This window comes from Perna viridis, chromosome 5 (genome assembly GCF_037379345.1).
Source record: "Perna viridis isolate PV_CMFRI_1.1 ecotype Kerala chromosome 5, ASM3737934v1, whole genome shotgun sequence".
In the NCBI taxonomy this organism is placed as follows: Eukaryota; Metazoa; Mollusca; class Bivalvia; order Mytilida; family Mytilidae; genus Perna; species Perna viridis.
Window position 1 is genome coordinate 22658865 of NC_142449.1, and position 20763 is coordinate 22679627.

Here is a 20763-nt window from a genome sequence, read left to right on the forward strand (position 1 = left end):
GAACTTTTTGCTGAGGAAGGATATCGGTTATCCGAAATATTCAAAATTGTACCATCATTTGGTGATGTTGAGCATTTATGCTATTTATACACACAGTTTAAGCTAGGCGTGTCTAATTAAGACTAGTACTTTCATCAGCCAATACCACACAATACATAATTTCTATACTGTTTTAGTTTTTTTACATGTTTACCGTCCTTGTCTTATCAATTACACAAGGACGTTAAATGGCAAGTGAACTTAATTAGTGTAACCCAACCACAACCGACCTACTCCACTATCCTTTAACAAAAAAAAACTAAAAATAGATGCATTTACATTCAACCTGGCAATATGTCGACGATTGTATGCAGGAGAATTTGTTCGGTTTTGCAAAAAGAACTCCTGCGGAAAAGAATTATTCTGCGTTGTTCATACGGTACTACAGCACCTTCGAGTAATTTTTTCAAGAGTCCTCATCCTGAACTGGACTTGAAGGTCGATTCTCTTCCAGGATATCTGTTCAACAAAATTGACCAATATTCAAGCAAAACAGCAATTGTGAGTATGCATGGTTATAATTGATTTTTAAATTCACTAGGTTTATACCTAATGTGTTACATATACTATAACGTACAAACCGGATATAGTTCTTAAGCCCTGATGACCTCATAGGCGTATACATTTTTTTTATATAAACAATGAAAGTTGAATTCCTTCTTATTCAGAATTTGGAACTTACGTTTATACTTACAGGTTGACGTTGCAAATGGAAAAACGTACTCATTTTCGCAACTCAAAGAATATGCTATAAAGATTGCAAGCGGACTTCGGAAACTAGGATATAAGAAAGGCGATGTAATAGCTGTTCATGCTACAAATTGTGCTGAGTATGCTATCTTACTGCTAGCTATTCCAGCAGCTGGGTTAACCATAACAACAACAAATCCAGCATTCACTTCAGGTGAGGATGGTATTATTTGCCCTTTATGTACTTATAATTATATATTTTAAGAGTCCTTCGTTGCATTGCACACAATATGTACAGCTCTAAAATTAAATGTATTATATCTATTGAAGTAGATACGGGACGCCGAATGGGACTTGATCTTTTTGTAATCAAAATCAATTTTGTGTACACAAAATTGAATTCCGTCATAACAAAATCATTTTTGTCGTACAAAACTATGCTACACATACTAGTTTTATGATCGCTTCATTTCGTAAGGACGAAATTCATTTTTTGAGACAAAATTCAATTTTGTATGCAAATTAGTTTACAGAATTCTTTGGATATGCAAATGAATTTTCTCTCATTACGATTTTTGTAAGAAGGCCTCTCATTGGATATAGTAACCGCGGGTCTCGCAGTTTTTCCGATTACTTCGAGCAAGGGAATATCATATGGTTGATGCGCTATTCTGCAAAAGAAATACTTTATCATAATTTACTTACTTTTGAAGAATATCCCAGGGACGGATTCAGGCGGGGGCGTGTCGTGGATAAAATTTGCAATGGGTTGTCAGGGGTAGATTTAGGCGGTTTTAGGTTGAAACTTTAATTTCTCGCTAATTTTACCACAAAAGATATCTACATTGCACCCACTCTAGAAGAGTATTTCAGAAAATTAACCTCAAAAAAATTTTCGCGAAATTTTAACCCTCCCAGCAACGGGGATACTAATAGGGCAAAATAAGAATAAATAAATAAATAAAAAGAACAGGAGGGGAAAAAGAACAGTGAATCGCACTAAAACTCAGGTGCTCCGGAAAGGTGAATTATTTCTGTTTCCTGTAAGACAACAGCTGTGTCGCTCGTTGAAAGTTACTTAGCAAGTAGTTTTCAACGTATTTACTTCCGAACATAATTTGTCTCGTCTCCTCTCCTGTATTTTCTTTGTCGTCTGTCCTTCACTTCTGACTTTTTAACAAACTTTACTTGCAATTTTGCCAACGGCACTTTTAAAAAAGAATCATTATAAAAAAATGTTGATTTCATGTTTTCCTTTCGATTCCACAAACAAACTTTGTATAGACATATACGTTAATCTGGAAGAAAAAACATAAAAATTAAGCCATTATACTTTTCTTATTTCGTAGGAGAATTTTCTAGATGTTTGGATGTAACGGGAGCATCATGTGTTCTAACTATATCAGCATTATTACCAGTAGTAGAATCAGCGGTTAATTCAAGTGAAAAAAATCAGCAATCTGTGAAGGTACATAACATTGCAGGAAAGTAAATGGCATCCATTTTCCCAATGCATTTTCATTACAATTAAAAATGTTCTAGCATATTTCTTAATATCAAGATTGGAATATCGGCATACGTATTGATATGGTCGGAAATAATATTGATTTTGCGTATACCCATGTTTGCACTAAAAGTTAATTTTTCCAAATTTTGCAATAAAAAAAGCTTAAATATTCACTTTGGTCGAAGAATATAGTATCCATGCATTAGTAAATCGAAATAGTAAAAAAAAAAAACAAATAATAAGTATCGATAATTTTTACAAGTTTTCCAATCAAAACTCTTGTACAATATTTCAGTGATATACTTACGAAATCATTCATATCTAATGAGCAACCGCAATCCGTTTATGCCAAAGATTTGTGCTGGAGAAGAGACCTAACATCTATCCATCACTGAAACCAATTTAAGTCCGCACACGTGACCACGTTTAAGTACCATGTACTGGACATGTACATCCTAAATAGTGCAGCCAACCAATTACCGATTATCACGGACTATTCCGAGAAGCGCTGGAACCTGGATTTCTATTGAATAATATAAACATCGTTACTATCTACAGAAAAGGAGAAAAACTAGACACCCAGCAACTACCTGTCCTTAACTTTTAAGATACTAGAGTATATTGTCCACAGCAGCATCATGAATCACTTTGATTGCAATAAAATACTTTGCTATGAACAACATGAATCCAGAAAAGGGAGGTCACGACGCGACACAACATCTCATTACCACATGTAAAACTGAAAAAAGCCTTTGATGAAGTCACACGGTTCGAATTACTGAACGGACGGAGCAGCATTTTAAAACGCGAACAGTAAACAGATCGACACATGTACCATGGATAATGCCACAAAATCGACGATATCTGTGCACCATTGCCGTATGATTTGATTGACGGGAAAATTCCATATCATGCAAGAGACTTTCCTCAGTGATGTATTTCCTGCTTCCCATTGTTTTTTTTTTTCTGTTTGAAGGGGAGAAAAAAATGAATCACCAACTGAAAATACCAGAATAGATTATCCTTGCCTTACGTGAAATATTCAAGATCGCATACTCCAAAACTTAATTTATTCTATTATTTAAGTTCCTAATTTTTTAACAAATTATACGAAGTAACTTGGTTTACACCTAAGTAGGAAGTGTAAACTGGCCCAAACCAGGTTATTGAACATAACCTGTTCCAAAATTAGAAGCATTCATTATGATTTAATTAGCAACGGATGGTAGTTAAAATATTGATAATTGATTCTTATTCAAAATGTCATTTTCTTTCGCGGTGTACAGACCAATCAACGTTAATAACGTCATTGTACCAAGTTAGGTTATACAAAATAACCTGGTTTGCTCAAAGAAAACCACCCAATCAGAAAGCTTGTTTAAAAAAATTAAATTATATATATCATTCACCATATATATTGTTTATTTGGCTTATTGTAGCATATCATAGCAATTGATGGGGATGGCTTTAAGCGTTTGATGGACGATGATGGCAGTGCATATCCGAAGGATCTGCAAATTGACCCAGAAAATGACATCTCTATATTAGCATTCTCAAGCGGAACAACCGGACTACCAAAAGCTGTCATGCTAAATCACAGATCTTTGGTGTCAAATTTGCAACAATTGAAGTGAGATTTTAAAAGAAAAAATATTCAAAATAACTTGGTTTTTAAGTTTGCATCATGACTAATAAGGATTAATTTAGGGAAAATGCATTATGACTGTCGTTCAAAGTAAGTCAAACGAATTCATAGAAGGATTAATTTGGGGAGAATGCATTATGACTTTTGTTCAATGTAAGTCAAACCAATTAAAAGAGGGATTAATTTGGGGAAAATGAAAGGTAGAAAATGATAACACTAAATTCTCCTTCAGTCTCGGAAATGTAAAATGACGGGAAAACTCTCGCAGAAATTTATTCACCGCCTATTGGTTAAATTGGTTCAAAAGTAATCAAGAAAACCAAGATTTTCGCGGAAATCAAAAGAATGTAATCCACGGAAAACTCACAAACAAACAACAAATAACATAAAATAACCATAAAAATATAATGTAACAAAGTAAATGAACGACTCGGACTCAACTAAAAAAAACTGAGAGCATGGACCAAGTGCAACGGTCGGGTAAGCGTCCTCTGCTTTTCTTGAAACACTCGCAGAGTTGATCATGAAAAGTCAAGTCCGGGGTAGAAGAAAGAAGAGGAAAGGAAAACTATGACACGTTGAACAAATAAGTTTTCATGGTGTAAGTGGGTGCACCGTAACAATCCACGAGTTCATGATGACGAAAATAAAACATTTGTGGTTTATGACTTCAATCTTGTAACAACACACCCTGTTACAGAAGCCTAATTGTGAGAAGTCTAGCGCGATACAAAAAGTCTACGTAGTTACGGCAAGCCCTAGTTTAACGTAGGATTTGTGATATGAAAACTCCATACGCAGTTGCTGAAGGATGTTACCACATATGAGAGTACATTTTGAAAAATTATCGCGTTTGTCGTATAGTTTAGTCAATAGTTTTCTTATACCATCGATCTCTAAGTGTAGGTCAAGATATAAGGCTGACTTCACAGTGTCTATTGTATCCTTCATCTTAATTTCTTTGGGGTAGATGCAATGTATCAAATCCCAGAAACTAGGATTGTTTAACTATAATACGTCGACCATACAGCAAAAACTGAGATTTAATGATCTAGCGAAACGATGTCCTTTCTTTTGGATCAGATCAGCTATGAAATCAGCCTCATAAAAGTGAAGGAGTAGGTTAGCAAGTAGAGGAGCACAATTTGTTCCCATTGGAATGTCGCGTGCATTTTTAATCACCGGCTTAGAATGGGAGAAATATAGATTCTCCTTCAACAATGAGTGGATTAGTATAGATTCTCCTTCATTCTTGATGATATTACAAGGTTTCTCCACTCGTGATGGTTAAATCTAAAATTTATCTATCGAGAGTGCAGAAATCTTCTAACCCCATTCGAGTAGAATATGTTTCTTTCATGGAATCTAGCTGTAGAAAACTCGGAAACGTAAAATGGCGGGAAAAACTCTCGCAGAAATTGAATTACCGCAAGGTGGTTAAAATGTATTTCTCCACTTAAATGGTAAAATTAAGATTCTCAACATGTGAGTTTTAGAGAGCGTATTAAAAATTTTAATTATATAATAGAAAGTGGAGAAATAGCTTACACAAAGAATACGCTGAAGGAGAATCGGTTTCTTTTTTATGACTTATAAAATGTAAAAAGGCGGGGTAGCCCTCGCAGAAATTTAATCAATGCCTGGTGGGTAAAAAGTCACGTGATTTTTTTATATCTGGTTTAGAATGGAGGAATTTACTTACATGTACTGGCTAGGATAAACCTATAACTCCTACGTATTCATACCAAAACCTTTAATTAACGTATATTTGATGATTTGTTTATTTGATGTTTCCATGCAGGTATTGTCTGCAGACAAATCCTGATGATAGCTTCATTGCTGTACTTCCGTTTTACCACGCATATGGGATGACTGTAATTTCATTTTATGCTTTCCAAGGAGGCAACAAACTAGTGACATTACCAAAATTTGACCCTGAAGTATTTTTGCAATCAATACAAGACCATAAGGTACTATCTTATATGAATTTTTATTGTGTCTACTATCGAGCGTTAATTCCAGAATTGACAAACGAGAGGATTATTAACTTTCTGAAATAAAATGAAACTTATTCTAGTTTGGGTAAAAAGATGTTTTTCCTCGGAAAATACGCAACGAATCTGTGTTATTTCCAATTTTGAATAATCTAATTTACCATCTGTTTATCAAGTCAATAATATGTTATATCAAAATGTTATACGTTGTTACAACAAAAGATAATCTGTTATATATCAAATTTCAAAAAGAAATTTCCGCAGCCGTGGAAGGTTTCTGTATAAAATATAACTATATGCAATTATGACTCAAAATTCACAATTCTAAAATAAAAATTGATCAAAACCTTAAGTTTACGAACTACGAAACAGAGTTCGGGCCGATTACTTTCAAATGTAATCGATTACATTATGATTATTAACTTCATACATAATCGATTACAAATGATTACTTTTGTTAAAGTAATCATGATTACATATATATGGTTTGCTTCAGATATTTCCATAAATAAATCGACGACTGAAGTCTTCGAAGTCGCTAATCGTCAAATATTCACTGTCAATGATTTGGGCTTACTTTCAACAACCAAAATGGTAAAAATGCGATATCCTCCAAAATCGGATGACTTCCGCTAAAATCTTGGTTCCCTTGATGTTATTGCGTACTCTATCGTAACCGTTATGACCCGCATGTTTTCAATCATCCGGAACAAGATTAAAAAACTGACAATAGCTAAATATAGATATCGACGTCCTGATAACATATATGACCTTTACATAATCAATTGTAACGGACACATGTGTTTGAATCGGAAACTGGATAATATTTATAAATTCAATGATAACCGATCATTTTATCTTTTAATATAAACCTCCCGTCCTAAAACATGCATAGTCATGTGTATGATATTTTTATGTTTAAAAAAAGGTACGTGTTAGTGATCTTTGGGTCGTTTATGATATTGACCAGGAACCAGTTTGGAAACAGATTAATCAGCTGGAATGCATATTCATAAATATCGGGGCGTGTAATGTATATGACCTGTATAGTCTGTAACGAGCCTTAATGCCTGAATCGGAAACTGGGTAATGTTCAAAGCTAACCGAACATTTCACGTAAACTTCCCCTTCTCGTACAAGCAAGAAAAGCACGTAGAACACACGTGTATGATGCTTAAGAGGTGTATTTTTATCTCGTATGAAGCTAGAACTATGATGCTATGGCGGTGAACACGGCGAAGATCTGCAACATTACGTGGCGTGTAACTACATATTTATGCAAATCATATGCGAATATTAAGTACTGAAATGACGAGTGAATGAAGTCGCTAACAATATTAGCGTCTTTAAAAGAAAATTAATCTACTTCCTTGGAATATGTAATTTGTGTAATGACATATCAAGCAAATTAATTATATAATTTTATAGCAGAAGAAACGATTCCTGTAATATATACATAATTTCAAAGCTATGGTTAACACGACGTTTGAACATTGCCGATTGACATTTACAATTCAATTCAATTCAATTCAGTTCAATAGTTAATTAAAGTCTCACCACATACATTCATACAAAAACATGATAACTATAAGAGATAAAGCATACAAATTAAAATGCATGAGCCATTCTAAAAAGAATTATGAGAGACTATTGAGAACACAGTAATATATACATCTTAAATACAGTTTAAAAAGGTACGATCTATAAAAAAGTATCATAGATAAATGATATAAAATACTATTTCTTCTCAGTAAAATCCCATGACAGGTTTTGGCAACTAAGCCACATACTTTTTAATTGTTAAATAAAAATATAAATTTATCATCATCAGACAATGACAAAAAATTCTCATAACTAATAATATCTACAATTAAAATATTTATTTCACTCTAGTTTCACGTTTCTCCAACATTTAAGTATTGGACTAAAACAACATCAATTAAGTTTATGGATTATGAGGACCTCAAAAGGGTTTGCTAGTTTAAATTAACCCGTATTTTACCTTTTCAAATAAAAAATGTTGGATGATATTTTAAATGATTTCATTGACTAGAGACGCAATAATAATAATAATAATAATAATAATAATAATAATGAAATATTTTTTCATTTAATATTTTTTCTATTTTTGCAAAAAAAAATGTAGCATATAAAAACGATAAATATTTTAAAAAATATATTTCTATCTTTAGTAATGCAATTATTTGAATTCATCTTTAAAATAAAAATAATTAATGTTTAGGCAATATAATTTTATTAAAATTATATCTTCAAAATATATAAACCTGATTAAAAAAATATTTATCTAATTGGGATGATTTTCAAGAAATGTATTAAATTGTAGCTAAAAAGTCAGCTTATTCATAGCTCACATGAAAGATTGAGAAATAGTTCCATTGGTTCCTTTAGTACTTTTTTATTTCCCATAAACCACATATTTGGTATAGAGACACATGACATATATACATGCTATACAAAACTATTTACAGACATATAAGACACATTCCAGTATTGAAGTTAGTCAGGAGGATTCACTCTTTTGTTTATAATTTTAATAAATTTACACAAATTAATCAGACTTTTTATATCTTTCGGTGACATTATTGCACTAAAACCTAAAATACTTGGGCGCTTTATAAGCTCCTTGTTGATATACAGTTTTCTCTGTGTTGCAAGTGTTGGACATTTTATAATAGAATGGTATTCATCCCCTATTTCATTGATTAAAAAAAACCGATTTTCACTACTGATATTTTTCCAACGGCCTGTTTCTATTGGTAATCTATGGTTAACTGTTCTAAATCTACATACAGTGTAAAGAGTTTTTTTCTCATCGAGAGTTTTAAAATATTCTTCAAAACTTAGTATTTCTTTTTACAGTTTGCGCACCAATTGTGATACTTTCGTGCCAAGAGTGTACTGGTCAGTAAGACATAGCTTAATCTCGCATTTTAACCATTCAATGTTCAAAACATTTTGCGTTAACCAAATATTTGATAGCCCACTCTCATCTTAAGTTTCTTTAATATTCTGTAACCACTTAAAGTTTACTTTTTTCCTCATATACATATTCAGCATCAGTTTATAAGCGATACATGAGATAGTCTTGTCCTTCTATCCAGTATTCGCTTACATCGTCAATATTTTTAAAAAAATAGAAAGTCAGAAACAAAAACAAAAAAATGAATAAAAACAATACTGTGATCAAACAAACAAAAATATCGATAAAGTATTTTACTAAGTTAAAAAAAGGTAAAATACAGGTAGATATAAACTATCAAACCCATTTGAGGATCCCATAATCCCTAACCTTAATTGATATTGTTTTAGTCTAATAATTAAATGTTAGAGAAACGTGAATAAACCGGTGGTAGACCAAGTGTATTTCACTCTAATTAGTAGATTAATTGTCTGTCAAAGTGTGGTGATCAAATTTCACAAACAATAACATTGATTAATATATTTGTGTTGTAATCACGTACATTAATTTATTCTTTCTTTAGGCTGTTTCAACCTTTTGATTATATTATGTTTTACACAGATATAATATAATAGTACATGCATTTTAGATTTAATGGGATAAAGCTTGTTTATCTGAAGCAAGATAAAAATACTTATAATTATAGTTTTAAGTATATAATTCCATTTGATACATCCCATCTACCCCAAAGAACTTGAGATAAAGGATACTACAGACACTGTGAAGTCAGCCTCATATCTTGACCTTTACTTAGAAATCGATGGTAAAGGAAAACTATTGACCAAACTTTACGAAAAATGTGATGACTTTTTCATTCAAAATTGTCAACTTTCCTTTCATCTGTGGCAGCATCCCTTCAGCTCCTGCATATCGAGTGTTCATATTACAACTCATACGTTATGCCAGAGCTTGCCGAGACTACACAGACTTTTTGTATCGCGCTAGAATTCTGACAAATAGACTTCTGGAGCAAGGTTATGTTGCTACATGATTGAAGTCATCACTACAAAAGTTTTATGGTCGCCATCATGAACTCGTGGATCGTTACGGTGTATCATTCTGCGCCATAAAAACTGATTTGTTCAAAGTGTCATAGTTTTCCTTTCCTCTCTCGTCTACCCCGGACTTTACATTTTATGAGCAACTCGGCGAATGTTTCTAGAAAACCAGAGGGCGCTTACCCTACCGGTGCACCTGGTCCACGCTCCCAGTTTTTAGTGGAGTCCGGGTTACTCATTTGCTTTTGTTACTTTGTATGTATGGTTTTAGTTACTTTATGTTCTTTGTTGTATATGTCTTGTTTTCCATGTCTGGTCTTTGTCCCTGGATTACATTATTTTGATTTCCGCTATAACCTTGGTTCCCTTGATTACTCTTCCATTAACCACCCACAACAAAATAATTAACAAATAAAGACAAAATGTTGTATATTCACAATTTGTTATGTCAATGACAATTTATTGTAATGACAATAAATTATTACAAAAGCTCGTTGAAAAATAATTTTCATCGTTTATTCTCTATTTGCTTTGGTAAATAAGTAGCAGGGAACAAGACAACAGAATATAATTGGAGTGTTACACCACTTTTATCTATTAAATAAAATGTATAATTGACAATCTCAATTTTCAGCTGCTAAAATCAATTAAAATTTCAAGTTCGATAAATAATAAAAAAAGTGAAATAATCCTGAATGATCCGTTATTTACAGAACCATTTATTTGGTAATGTAATCAAAATGTAATTAAATAAAATAATCATTATTACGCTACTTTTTCACCCAGTAATCGATTACATATGATTAATTGTAATTATACAGGTGATTTCTTAAGAAATTAAAATTGATTACAGCTGATTAAAATTACCCCATCCCTGCTACGAAGCGGAACGAACAAAATATCATGAATAAATAATGATATATAATCGCCACAATTACTATTTTTATGTTCGTTGATCCAGATCCTAGTATCTATCTGATTGCTTTATAGTAAAGTTTATTTGGTTAATGGATTATATCATTGAATAATGCAGAAATATTCGGGGTATGATGCTAAAAAGAACCTTTTCAACGATATGACCAAAATGTTCGGCATGATAGCAGACGAATCAGATATTTTTTGTGAAGGCGTAATCAAGGGGACCAAGATTCTTAACTAAGAAAATTAGTTAAAAGTTTTTGTTTTGCTTTGTTCTCAGATATCATTTCTCCACTTGGTTCCACCGATGGCAGTTTTTATGGCGAAGCATCCAATGGTTGGAAGATATGATTTGTCTGCAGTACAGAGATCTATAATAGGGGCAGCGCCACTGGGAGCGGGAATGCAACAGGAATTCATAGAAAAATTAAACATTCAGCTGTTTCAAGGTAGATGATATCGTTATGGTGTATCCATCTGCACCATGAAAAATGATTTATTCAATGGGTCATAGTTATCCTTTCCTCGTTTGTCTACCCCGGACTTGACTTTTTATGAGCAACTCGGCGGGTGTATCTAGAAAAGCAGAGGACGCTTATCCTACCGGTGCACCTGGTCCATGCTCCCAGTTTTTAGTGGAGCCCGAGTTGCTCATTTGCGTTTGTTACTTTGTATGTCTAATTTTAGTTACTTTATGTTCTTTGTTGTGTATGTCTGTTTTCCATGTCTGGTCTTTGTCCCTGGATTACATTCTTTTTACTATACAAGAATTTACAATATATAAAACGGGTATTTTTTGCATTTAAGAACCAATGGGTTGATACCACTGCTGGTGGACCTGAGGTCCCCAAGGGTATTCACCAACCCAGTATACAGACTTGTCTGATTCCGAATAATATCACATATTATTTACACTTTTTTATGAAATTTTGCAGTATTCCAAATTTAAAAATACGTAAAACACCGAGGCTTCATTCCTTGCATTGCATATGGTAGAACCTCTTGGTGATGGATTTGGTTTCCTCTTTCGATAGATTTGTTTATGAGTACTTCTGGTTTACAACTAATATTTTGATTATGGTCTTCCTACATATTTGATTTTAATGCTGCTGATGAGAGGTTACTCCTTGAAATACGTGTACAGCATATCGAAATTTACAATATATAAAACTGGTATTTTTGCATTTGATTACCGCTATAACCTTGGTTCCCTGGATTACTCTTTCAAACAACACAGTTAGTTCCACCGTAGGTTATGATGTAATAATGGTTTGACCAGTTCGTCAAAAGATTAAAAATCTAAAACAGGCGCGCAGATGCCGTTAGGCAAAAAAGCTTTTGCCTGCACTTAATTTTGCCATTTTATTTTTGAGATAAAATACATCCAGGAGAGGCATAAATGATGCTCTAAAACGCGGAGCTTTGGGGGTGGGCTTCGCCCCCCTAGACCCCCTACCAGGGCTCCGCCCCGGACCCCCTGCCGTAATTTTGCCTACACTTCGATTTTGCCTCAACTACGCGCCTGTAAAATCAAACAAGATTAACAAAGACTAGATGTCTGGGGAAACTATAACTTTCGAACATGGTAAATCATTTATACACATTTATTCAAACAAAATCCGTTTTACCAACGCCAACCTCTGGTTATACTAATACAGATTTCTTTACTATGAGAGTAGTATCGTTTGCACTGAAGTCCTGTTACTGTACTACATGTTCACAAAAAACTCTATGAAACCACTCATACATATGATGTTGCAGCTTTATTACGTGTTAAACATTTTGTATGAATGTCAAAAAAGAAATCAAGTCATATATAAATATTGACAATTTCATTATGTTGTACACATTTTTCAAGTAACTTATACTATTATTGAAACCAAATACAGTTATAGGAAGATCGAGATCCAAAAACAAATTGTACACAAGAAGTTCTCTTAACCAAAAATATCAAAACAAGAAACCAAATCCAGCACCTAATGAATATGCATGAAAGACGATGGACCAAATATTTCACTTTGGTACTGAAGTATTTTCTATTGACTTTGCATTACCACACTATTTTATTGTTAATCTCCAAAACGACTACTGAAAAATCAATCATAAAATACGAAAGAATACTGTATAAAAATCAAAGATAATTTCAATTAACTTCATTCACTAATGATATGTTTTGTTTTCTAGAAAGCATATTTTCTTTTTTGTTTTGTTGTTCTGTTGTTTAAAAGTATTAAGTAGCTGTCTTTGTAAGAATCATGCAAAATCTGAAAAATGTGATACACCCAAAAAAGGCTACATATTTTTGTTTTTGTAATTAAGTTGTTTTATGGGTCTATATTAAGAAATGTGTAATTATTCACTCAAATCTGCTGGCTCTTAGGAGATAATCAACATTGAAAATCCAATAGATTCTATTGTATTTGAGTGTCATTTACAGAGTTATCTCCCTTAATTTTGAAATCTACTGTGCATATTATATAATTTTTATGTCTTAAGAACACGGGCTATATGAAAAACTGAATGTTAGTTTCTGTTTTCTATGGCAATTCGAACAAAATATCAACAATAAAAATACGTAGGCTTTTAACCCATGAATCACATTTTGCATGATTCTTAGCTGGAGTGCTACTTAATATGCCCGCTGGTTTCTCTAATCATAGCATATGAATACTACTTTTGCCAAGTTTATTTGTACCCAATAAATTTCAGTTTTTATTGATTGATTGATTGTTGGGGTTTAACGTCCGAGCAGCAATATTTCAGTTATATTCAGACGATGAACAATTAAATGATGTAATGAAAAAATGGGATTGGATACAAAGGATAATAGGGTCGACAAATTTTGATTACCACAAGAAAAAGAAAGGCATGGGTAGGGTCGGGCAATTTAGCCTCCTGTGGCGGAGCGCAAAGGTTTCTACTCCTATCGAATACCACAGAAGGGTTCTTTAACGTGCGAGGAACGTGGCATCTTTCCCAACACGGTGCACCACGATGGTTTACGATCAGGTTTTCCGTATTATAGCTTGACAACCCCAGCATGTAACACGCTAGGGGTACCCCCATTCCACCATCTGAGGCACACACCCCAGTTGCTCTGTGGGCAGAGCGCCTAGCCCCCGGCTAGGTTTCTGAGCACTATTTAGTCACCTTTTACGACAAGCTTAGCGCTGCTGCAGGCATATTCTTTTGACACCCGGACCTGCACGGGGGTCAGTTTTTATAATATTTTCATTTTGTATCCTCTTTTGGGGCATAGATTGTACACATCAATTAAATCTTGAGTATTGCCCAACCCCCAACCCCCCCACGTGAGATTTTTAAAATATTTAAAAAATATTGTTTTCTTAAGGTTATGGAATGACCGAATGTGGACCAGGTGATGTTGTTGATAGTGTACCACCAACCTTAGGTACTTGTGGACAACCGATACCTAATACATGGTGCAAGGTATGATAGTCTCAGTCATCATTGATCATTGATATTCGTTTCACACATTTTGTAGTAGATACACTTATGAGGTATTAAAATATATTAAAAAATCAAGTCTGTTAGCAAATATTTGTTTAGAGGGTATTTAGTTGTCGTTTCGTAACTACGTGTAGTTTTTATGGGTAGATATATTTCTCCCAGTAACTATTGCTCAATTGTTTAATGCTCTGTGTTTATGCTTAAGCTATTGTGTGAACTTGTATTGAAGAGGAGAGGACCACACAATTAAAGCTACACGATTGAAGTCATCACTACAAAAATTTATGGTCCTCACCAGATCTCGTGGATCGTTACCATGTATCAATCTGCACCATGCAAACGGATTTGTTCAACGTGTCATAGTTTTTATTTCTTCTTTCGTTTACCCCGGACTTGACCCGGAGCTCGGCGGGTGTTTCTAGAAAAACTGAGGAGGCCTTTTCTAGTGGAGTCCGAGTAGCTCATTTACTTTTGTTACTTTGTATGTACTGTTTTGGTTATTTTATGTTCTTTGTTGTGTTTGTCAGCTTTCCATGTCTGGTCTCTGTCCCTGGATTACATTTTTTTTATTTTCGCTGGAATCTTGGTTCCTCTTTCAATTCCGTTCATAGGTACTAGTATAATTTTAGTAGATTCACTACTAGTATTTCAATTAGGTTGATAGACTTATTTTCAGTACAGTAAGCTAATTTGATGTGCTGTTATTCCTAACAAGAGAACAACGCAACCTATTTTTTATGCTGCCCAAAATGTCATTTGTATACTGCTACATAAACTGATGAAGCATTGTTTACTTTATAAGATACATAATTTTTAAGTAAATATCTCGAACTTGAGCATGCGCACATACTCAAATAATTATATGCTATGTGTTTATTGCATCTACCTTTTTTCTGACCTTACCTTGTATTGAAGCGGGTTGGTTAACACAAATTTTGTGTCTCCACTCCAGTCACGAATGCATGCTTCGCGTGCTTTTCTAACCTTTCCTTGTACCTAAAAGGGTTTGTTTATGTCGATTTATTGTCTCCACTCTTGAAAAATCGACATTATTTCTGTCTCCTCTCCATATTTGTCCGTGGAGTCAATGCCCAACCAAACATTTAAATCTGGTCTGAGATTCTGCGGAAATTTTTACTATTGTACTTCCAGTTTGTTCATCCAGAAACAAATGAATTGGTGAAAAAAATTGGCGATCCTGGCGAACTTTGTATGAAAGGACCTCAACTAATGAAGGGATATTTGAACAACCCCGAAGCGACCAACTCAACAATTCGGGATGGTTGGATGCACACTGGTTGGTAAAACAAACAAAAAAAGGAGTAAATATAACTTAAAGCAGTCTGTGGCTTACCAAAATTAATGCCTTCAGTTTTACTGGTTTTAAATTGCATATTCTTCTGTTGTTGCAAACATCGTGGTCTTTTATCTTTAAAAAGGTTAGGAATAGTTCAGAAGAAAAAATGCATGGTAATTGACTCACCAAACGGCAAGGTTTTACATTGGAATGGATCATTTTTCAAAGCCTCTTTAGCATGCCACTTTGGTAGTCTGTAAATGTTATTGCTGTGGTAAACATGTCAACTCATTTTTCCATCTTTTACGACAGCAAATCAAAGAAAATTTCATAATAACCAGAAAAAAAACTGTGATCAAGTTTCACTAGAGGATACCTACCCTAGTAACCATATGTTCAAACATAAAATTAGTTTTCAAACAGTGAGTTGAAGCTTGCTGCTTCAGTCTAAGAGTGATTCCTACAACATTCCACACCTATATACAGATTCTGTCAAGATATTAAGTGGCTACGATTAATATTTACAGAGAAAAGTTGTGGAAAGATGAACGAGATATAAAAAAATGCTTACTGGTTATTTAATGTATGTTGTACAATACGTAAGCAACATATTTTTTGAAATATCTCTGTGAAATAATCACAGGAGTAAGTTACGAATTGTAAAGTGCAAAGTTTAAGAACTTTTTAAGTAATCAGTTCCACACTTTTGGACCCATATACTCTCTACGTGTTCAAGTCCTTTGAAATTCTTTCAAACAACAGTTATTACGTTGCCATAATTTACAAGACTAAAATATATCGAATATCCCTAACTCTTATATTTGTGTTAAAGTTAAACAGTAATTTGCAGTTTGAGCTTAATTCCAATGTTTAATGTATTTTTCGTCTTGTTGCTGACTCTCTGTTTGGTTTTGTTTCATTGATTGCTATTTTTTTCTCTATTTTTAATTTGTCATATTTCCGTCCCTGCTTGTTCCTAGCAATAGTAAATTTTGTTAGATTTATTTCCTTTATAAGACTTGTTAAAAGAAACGTAGTTATTCCGAAATTGCAAACAAAGGTCTCTGTCAAGACAATACACAACCATAAAACAGAACCTACGTCACAAAAGAATAAAGAAATTAGCACAGAAAAACAAACAGCACAAACCGATTAAAACGGGGTGAACTAAGGTGGTCTGGTAGGATGAGCAGTTTCTGCTTCATGCAAGACACCATCGTGCTATCCGTTGAAGGTCGAGGCCGATTGATTAGCTACAACAAATGGTACATTTCAGGGGATATTGGATATATACGAGAGGATGGGAAGATGGTCATTACTGATAGGGTCAAAGAATTAATTAAATATAAGGCAATTCAGGTAAGTTATTTGCAGAAAATGAACATAGTTTGGGTCAAACTTAAGGACCAATAGTCTAAATACAAATATCAAGAACAAAGAACTAACAGAGACTAAAATTCAATACATAAAACAATCATAAAAAAACACGGAAAATATGAAGCCTATTAAAACAAAAATAAAAAAAAGAGTAATCGTATCGATCAAGAAACATCTATCAATTTGCATTTATTGTGTATTACTCCCTGTTTTTGTAAAGGATTGAACATTGAAAGTAAAGTTTACGATGATCACACGCTCTAATAGTTTAAGTGAAGATTTATAGGAAAGTTTAATTTAAGTGAGAATTTATAGGAAAGTTTTCTTTATTCTCGTGTAGAAGAAATTTACATACTGCCAGTTTATGAAATTGTTAGAACTGCTTATTTGCTGTTAGCTTCTTTCGGCTCATGTTAGTTGTTTGTTGTTATAATTTATTTTACGTTGTCTTTACTTTTTGTTTTGTTTTGTTTTGTTGTTGTTGTTGTTGTTTTTTCATAACTTTTGCATTGCTGTTTCGTTTAAACCATTTTTGCCCTGATCAGACTTTACAAACTTTTCAAAGTTTAAATCATTAAAAAGATTCTATGTTCTTAAGTTAATTTTAAGTTCTGAAATTCCATATAGACCGCTTAAATATATCAATTATATATCTTTAAACCAACATTTACAACATAATTACAAAAACTATTGGTTAAACAATAAATGTTTGTGATATGAAAAAGTTTTTAATACCTATTTTGTCCTTAATATATCGATTCGGTTCATATAGGTATCACCTAGAACCAACTCTCGAAAATATGACTATTAATACTTTCAAAATGAACATTGTTTAGTTTTAGATCAAAATTTCTTTTTAAAAAATAGGAGAAAATGTAAAATAGTTCATGTGTTCAGCTTTTTGTAAATAAAACCTTGATTCCTATTCCCAAAACTACAATTAGAAAATTGGAAGAGTTATAAAAGTTTGTACCATTGTTAAACCCCTAATACTTGTTTTAATAATTATTACCGGACTTACGTTTCTAAATTTATTAATCAGACACAATATTTTCAGAAGCATGATAGCGCTATTCAAAACCAAAACAAAATTCTGCAAGAAATGTTATTGTATTACGACCATGCAAAGAAAAGTACAAAAGTAAGACGATGGTTCTTTTATATTTATTTGAATAGAATTCCTAGAATAACAAAATGACGATGGATATTTAAAAAAGAATAACATGCATTCGTTTAAACGGATTATTTAATATCTACCTCGAAAATCTAATTCAAATTATATTCGTTTGTAGAAAAATTTGAACAATCGGGTTGTACATTGTTATATGAACGATTACATTGCTGTCTTACAGTTCGACTAGAAAGTCTATAGTTCGGCATCATTTTGTAAACTTTTGATCGGGTTTATTCTATTGAAAATATAGATTGCACCTGCAGAATTAGAAGACCTTCTGATCAAACACCCTGAAGTGCAAGACGCTGCTGTGGTTGGTATACCGGAAGACAGGGTAGGAGAAGTACCTAGGGCATACATCGTACGAAAACCTAACTGTTCGGTTACCGAAAAACAACTTCAAAAATTTGTCAAGGGTGAGTTATGTTTCTTTCATCCTATGTCAAAGATGAGTTTTGATTGTTTCAATCACGGTCAAGGGTGAATTGTGATTATTTAATTCTATGTCAAGGGTGAGTTGTGATTGTTTTATTCTATGTTTAGGGTGAGTTGTGAATGTTTTATTCTATGTTTAGGGTGAGTTTTGATTATTTCATTATATGTCAAGGGTGAGCTGTGATGATTTTTCACTCTTTATAGATACTGTATAGTTGTTGATTTAACCAACACCATCTTCTAAGGTTTAACAATTTCTTAAATTAATTTCTTGCGTCACAGAAGAATAATTTAAAAATATGCAATTAATAATGGTAAAGCTTAACCAGAATTTTTTACACTATAGTCTTTTTCAGCTAAAAAGGATCATCGATGATTTTACTTTGTTTTATATAATTTTAGACAATGCTGCTGATTTTAAACAGCTACGTGGTGGGGTCGAAATAGTAGATGCAATACCAAAGACACCAAGTGGGAAAATTTTGAGAAGACAACTTAAGAGATGAATTTACCATAAAGTGATTACAAAAAACCCAGACAATGAAATTCATAAAAAAAAACGAAACAAAAAGGCTATATAGCACATGCCATGAATTTTCGAAATCCAGTGTTGTGCAGACTCTTTTTTAATGTCCCTTTATATCAAACTTGATATTTTTTAATCTTGGTGAACTGAACACTTGTCTAAACCAAACCAATTGTAAATTTCTAAAAGGGTTCAGTTTAGACATTTTGTATTATGCTCTTGTTGATTTCTGTTTGCCAAACTATTTTGAAAAAAAATACACAAAAAAAATACGTAGGCTTTCCAACCATATTTAACGCTTTATATTATTCTTCTCTCGGGTGCTACGTCACATGGTTGACGTAAACGGTAACAAATTGAATTTTAAATATTTTAGTAATATATCTTACTATCTACATAAGATGTATCTATATTTTATCGACTGATCAGTTGTGTATACCAATTTTTTGATATGTTTTATTAATTAACTCGATAATATTGTCCTTGGTACAATTAAAGAGTAATTAAGGGAACCAAGGTTATAGCGGTAATCAACAGAATGGAATTTCCAGACATGGAAAACAGACATACACAACAAAGAACATAAACTAACTAAAATCATACATGCAAAGTAACAAAAGTAAATGAGCAACTCGGACTCCACTAAAAACTGGGAGCATGGACCAGGTGCACCGGTAGGGTAAGCGTCCTCTGCTTTTCTAGAAACACCCGTCGAGTTGTTCATAAAAAGTCAAGTTCGGGGTAGACAAACGAGGGAAGGAAAACTATGACCCATTTAATAAATCAGTTTTCATGGTGCAGATGGATACACTATAACGATCCACGAGTTCATGATAACGACCATAAAACTTCTGTAGTGATGACTTCCATCTTGTAGCAACATAAATTAAACTGTCCTTACAAAATAAAATCTTTCACCTGACCAATTTCAAAATGCTACGCCAATATCGGAAAAACAAAGCTAATATCATTTTTGTCCAATATTGACCGGTATCCGATCTGTTTAGTTCGGAAATTCTTGACACACACGATGAAAACTACCAAATTTTAAAAGGAATTGTTTGAATGTGTTTAAAACTTATGGGGGATAATATTTATGAAATCGCTACGCAATAGTATCATAGTATCTACTAAAACAGCACACCTTAGAATTGTTATATTTAGCTGAATATTACAGCAATGTTCTGAACAATATGTATCTTATTCGTAACATTAACCTTTTATTCTAATTGAATACCATCATTATATATATATATATATATATATATATATATATATATATATGAGTGTATTTAAGGCACTGAAGGTCATTTGTTGACTGAAACATTTTGCTAAATATATATACATGTATTTTATTATAGTGTATTAACATCTTCATCGGTATCGGTACAACCCTTTAGACTATATATCTTTTAATATATGCATTTTAAGTGAATGTTTCAATCTTGTCAAGTTTAATCTTTTGTATAGTCGTTTTATTAAAAAGACCTTGCGAACTTGATGTGTTTGCATACATTCCATTTAGAGGCGTCTTAAGGAGGTAGACCTAGGGTAAGGGACATAACTCTTATAAATCATTGCAACGTTTGTATCAACATTTTACATCAATTCTCTTTGGTAGAGAGACCAAAAGAGGATAGCACAGATTTATGGTTATCCACTATCTCTTCTTTGGAGAGTGTAGTGGCAGTATAGGTCTTATCATTGCTATT

The 20763-nt window shown here is 33.0% G+C and overlaps 1 protein-coding gene across 2 annotated transcripts; it reads left to right on the forward strand.

Annotated features, from left to right (window-relative positions):
* Positions 1–237: 237 nt before the first annotated feature.
* On the forward strand, positions 238–20547 carry LOC148616541 (uncharacterized). Of its 2 annotated transcripts, XM_088583687.1 has the most exons (12): positions 238–540; positions 736–943; positions 2079–2197; positions 3676–3866; positions 5683–5851; positions 11052–11220; positions 14124–14221; positions 15395–15539; positions 16816–16898; positions 17974–18057; positions 18341–18506; positions 18928–20547. In XM_088583687.1, the coding sequence occupies exons 1-12, from the start codon at positions 334–336 to the stop codon at positions 19029–19031; spliced, it is 1743 nt and encodes a 580-aa protein (XP_088439813.1). In that variant the 5' UTR covers positions 238–333; the 3' UTR covers positions 19032–20547. The 2 variants fall into 2 exon arrangements, with proteins under 2 accessions (XP_088439813.1, XP_088439814.1); XM_088583688.1 differs by lacking the exon at positions 17974–18057 and having other exon boundaries at positions 241–540.
* Positions 20548–20763: the final 216 nt, after the last annotated feature.